General features: G+C 40.7%; 1 protein-coding gene across 1 annotated transcript; it reads left to right on the forward strand.

Annotated features, from left to right (window-relative positions):
* The first annotated feature begins 477 nt into the window (after positions 1 to 477).
* Positions 478 to 2,983, forward strand: neurod4 (neuronal differentiation 4). Its single transcript, XM_036137572.1, has 2 exons — positions 478 to 643; positions 1,878 to 2,983. The coding sequence occupies exon 2, from the start codon at positions 1,884 to 1,886 to the stop codon at positions 2,964 to 2,966; it is 1,083 nt and encodes a 360-aa protein (XP_035993465.1). The 5' UTR covers positions 478 to 643; positions 1,878 to 1,883; the 3' UTR covers positions 2,967 to 2,983.
* The last annotated feature ends 1,736 nt before the right edge of the window (positions 2,984 to 4,719 follow it).

The raw sequence follows: 4,719 nt of genomic DNA on the forward strand, positions 1-4,719 counted from the left end.
AAAGAAAGAAAGAAAGAAAGAAAGAAAGAAAGACTTTGTGGGAGCAAACAGCTCAAAGAACAGCAAACAGCTGGAATATTTTCTCGAGCATTAAACTACTTCCATTCAAGCATCGCTTGCCCTTGCCCGCCTGGTGACATAATTTGGTGAAATCTTGGTGTCGTGTCAGTGTCGGTACATTAGAAATACGCTTGCATTCATGCAGTAACCTACAAAATAAATCATTCCTCATTAAACCCCTCTGTATGAAGTCCCCCCCCCCCGTGGACGCATTCAGGACTGTCGCCCGCTCAGCGCTTCTGAACCCCTTGACTTTTAAATGAAGGGCTACAAGTGCGTCCGGGAGCACGCCCCTACTTGCTCTCCACAGTGGGTGAAAACTCCCAGTCACGAGAGCGCCACGCGCTTTTAGATAAGTTTGTTGGTGGGTGGGGCGGAAGAAGGAGGGGCTTACCCGGCTAAAGGCAAAGCATATCACCCTCATCGGACCATTTGGAGATGAAAATTCCGAGTGCGTTCTTGGCTGTTTGACTTCGGGACGGTAGCGGATGAGCGAGGAGAAAAATCCGCAACGATTCTGGACTTATTGTCTAAATTTCTGAAAACAAAATCTGCTTCTTTGCGCACTGCTGCATCCAAACAGGTAAGTTGCACATTTGTTTATGGTAAGGCTATAAAGAAAATAATGAATAAACAAACGACATTAACTTATCTTTTAAATAGAAGCCAAATATCACGTCCTAATTAAATAAATAATAAAATAGCAAATCATTTATAGTTATCCACAATGTAATGAAATAGTCCAACAATAAAATGGGATTCAATTAACTTGGTTTATTTTTAAATTCAATCCACAACAATAGTCCTATGGCACTTTTAAAGACAACATATGAAATCCAAATGTGTAATCAAAAAAAAAATATTGTCCTATTGTATACATTATAGGATATAATATATTTCAATATCTCATCCCTACAGAGTTGAGTGCTTGACGTTCTAGATTCAGAAATTGCTGGATAATCTGCCCCACTTTTACGCATTAGTGCGCAATAATTAGGGCAGTTTTATTCAAAAACAACAGCAACATTTTTTGTCCGTAATCTTTGACCAAATGAATAAAATAGCAATAATAATGCGAGTATTTTAATGAGATTTAATGAATTCAAGATTCTTTTCCTCCATAATACAACACGTATCACAAAAAGAATACTAGCTAATGTATGCTTTACTGCAAAGAACATTTAATCGAATGTTTTGTTGATTTGTATCTTGCCTGTTTAATCTTTGAGCTTTATGTGCTGAGTAAATCCCGCTGTGTCCCAGATATTGACAGCGTCTCTGAGAGCGGAAAAGCAAAAAATAAAACAAAAATCAAATAAATTGGTTACCTAATCCTACAAAGATGAATATGTTCCACAATATCAAAAGATGTACTGCACTTTATTTGTCGTAGGGTTTCTTTCAAGTACTCCAAATGACAGAAACAACAGTACATTAATTAGCAGAGTGTGCTGTCCACACAGTGGTGCTGAAGCGAGTACTTCCGATCTGCAGGGCATCATAAGAAAGTTTTGAAAAGGGCTTGGTAGCTGGGGGCCACTGATAATCTTGGAGAAAACTGAAAGCTATGGAATAATTTCAGTAGCTATTTTTTGCTAATGCATAATGCACAAAAAAGGACATAAGAATAAATGTTGCAAATCATTCAATCCAAAATCGCATTTCTAAAAATCTGAAGCTTTCTCATACCCATACATTGTATATTAATGATTTCTTGACCCTGTATGCAACAAATTATTAGAGCACAGTTAATAGTTTGCAGATTTACATATATTAAGCACATGCACAAGTCATAATGTTTTGCTGTTTTTCTTCAGATCAACATGATGACCAAACACTTTGGGAAAAGTGGGAATATGAGTGAGCTGGTGAGCTCCCTCAGCTGGCTTGAGGAGGACGGCAGCTCCCAGGATGGAGATGAAAGTCCCGAGATGAGGAGCCGCCACCATGGCCTGGCTCTGGGGGGTCGTAATCACTCCTGTGGAGAACTGGGCAGTGAGGACATAGAGGAAGGAGAGGAGGAAGAGGAGGAGGAGGATGACGAAGAGGAACTTGGACCTAATGGAGAAAATGAACCCAAAAGAAGAGGCCCCAAGAAGAAGAAGATGACCAAAGCTAGGCAGGAGAGGTTTCGCGCCCGAAGGGTCAAAGCCAACGCCAGGGAGCGTTCTCGGATGCACGGACTGAACAATGCTCTGGATAACCTGCGCAGAGTGATGCCCTGCTACTCCAAAACTCAGAAACTATCAAAGATTGAGACCCTACGGCTGGCACGCAACTACATCTGGGCTCTATCTGAGGTGCTCGAGAGTGGTCAGTCCACAGAAAGTCATGGGTTTGTGGAGATGCTGTGTAAAGGTCTGTCTCAACCGACCAGTAATCTTGTGGCTGGATGCCTGCAGCTGGGGCCCACACCTCTGATTATCAACAAGCTTGAGGACAAGTGTGGAGGTCAGGGAGCAGGCGACGCTGTGGCTGGACATCCACTCAGCTACCCGTCCCCAGGACTTCCCAGCCCACCATATGGCTCCCTGGAAGCATCACACCTCCTTCACATGAAGGGATTCAAAGCGCCTTTATATGACAATTCCTCCCCTAACGAGGGCAGCAGTGGCACCCCTCCGTACGACGGGCCTCTTACTCCCCCTCTCAGCATCAGCAGTAACTTTGCCTTAAAGCAGGAGCCATCCCCACACGAATCAGAAAGGAACTACACACCCCACCCTGGCCACCATGCCCACTACCTCTCAGTCCACCACTTCCCCACTTCCACGGCAGGCAGCCTACCAGGGGGGGCTCAGGCCCACCCAATCTTTCAGGCTTCTCGTTTTGAGCTCCCCCTTGATGTGGCCTTTGAGTCGTTCACTCCCTCTCACCTGATCAGCTCTCAGATGGGCACCATCTAAGATCTAGTAAAACCAGTGAGTGAGTCAGAAACTGTCCTCAGCAGTGGACCTGCCACTCTACAAACTGTTGCTGAACTATGTAACGAAAGCGGTTTATGCTGAGCACTCTAGGGTCAGAGAGGAAGAGACTGTTCACCTCAACTCAGTCTACCTGATGCAAACATGCACCCATGTTTAATCTTTTATTTATTCTCTTATTGTTTGATGATACATTGGTGTTTGGACTCTTAATTATTTCTTAACATTTTCCCTGCAGTTGTGAAGGAGTCAAACTTACCAAAACCTCATATCTTTGCTCATGTGGAAGTAAAACACAACTAGAGCTTATCTTTGAACTCAAGAGCTCTGAAAATAAATTGATCCAAAATTCATCCAGCTTAAACTGTGCACTTAGGTCTACAGTTCGGATTTTTAAGAAATCAGCTATTTATATATGTATTTAATATTTATTTTGACAATGTTTTGTCCTCTTTTTTATATTTTTCTCTGCACAGTTTATGTGTTGACGTTTTCTTGGTTTGTTGCCATCCACTGGTAGCTGTACTGTACTTAAGCTATTTATTTTCAGGTCTTTCAGGTACTTGTTCATTTTTGTGTTGCCATTTTTGTCACATGTACTGTTAATATTTTGCTGTTTCGCACTTATTGAAATAAATATTCTTATATTATATGCTATTTCCATAGTAACACTGTGTGGCATGCCTTTTTATACCTATAAAGTTTCCTCACTTCTTAATACATTTTTTGCAGAGGTTTCCATGGCAATAGACAGTTTTGTCATTTTCACACTGAATTACTAAAATAGATAGCTTGGAGACATTTCTTTTCTCTCACACCTTTTTATTTTGCAGGTATCTAAAAAAAACATTTACAAGAAAGCTCTTGATGTTGTGATGTTAAAACCAAAACCTTCAATTTAGTTTAGCGGATTTTATTTGATTGACCAAATAGACAAAGTTTTGGATAAATTTAGCAAAGATAGGTAATGATACATAGTTTTATTTATTCTTTAAAATAAAACATCAGTTTGGACAGGTGTGGTGTCCCTTTGTATCCACTACCCCTTAGTGAATACTCATGATAGACAAACTTCACAGCAGCTACAGCTTCATGTCTTTTCGGGTATATCTCTAGCAAACTAAGTCATAGAGACAGAATTGCTCCTATTTGTTATTGCAAAACAGCAAAATCAAGATGGAATGCAGGACATCTGTGAATATTAATTATCGAGTCTTTTCATAGATTTTTAACCTGGCTTTGACCTGGACATTGACTGAAAATCTTTGAATATACACTATTGCAGCACCTAGCTCCATTCATCTTCCTGTCAACTCTAAATAGGTTTCCTGTCAAAGCTAAGCATTCCCACAGCATGATGCTGCTATTATCATGGTCTACAGTGAGGATGGGTGTTTTCAGGATGATGTTCAGTATTGGCATTCTGATAGATCTCTTTTGCATCTAAGGAAAAATTTACATTTTTTTATCTAACTTGACCAGAGCACCTTCTTAAATGTGTTTACTTTTCCCTGAAGGTCAATTGTTTTAAATTATGAACAGATTTCTTTTTCAATGATTACTTTCTCAAATCCACTAGGCTAGATTTGCAGAGTGTACATAATGGGTGTATCCATGTAGGCAAATATCTCACCTGAGCTGTGGAACTCTACAGCTCCTCCAGTGCCATGATAGGACTCTTGGCTGCTTTTCTGGTTAATGTTGTCCCTGCCTGGTTTGACAGTTTAGGAGGATG

The sequence above is a fragment of the Fundulus heteroclitus genome, chromosome 1, assembly GCF_011125445.2.
Source record: "Fundulus heteroclitus isolate FHET01 chromosome 1, MU-UCD_Fhet_4.1, whole genome shotgun sequence".
NCBI classification, from domain to species: domain Eukaryota; kingdom Metazoa; phylum Chordata; class Actinopteri; order Cyprinodontiformes; family Fundulidae; genus Fundulus; species Fundulus heteroclitus.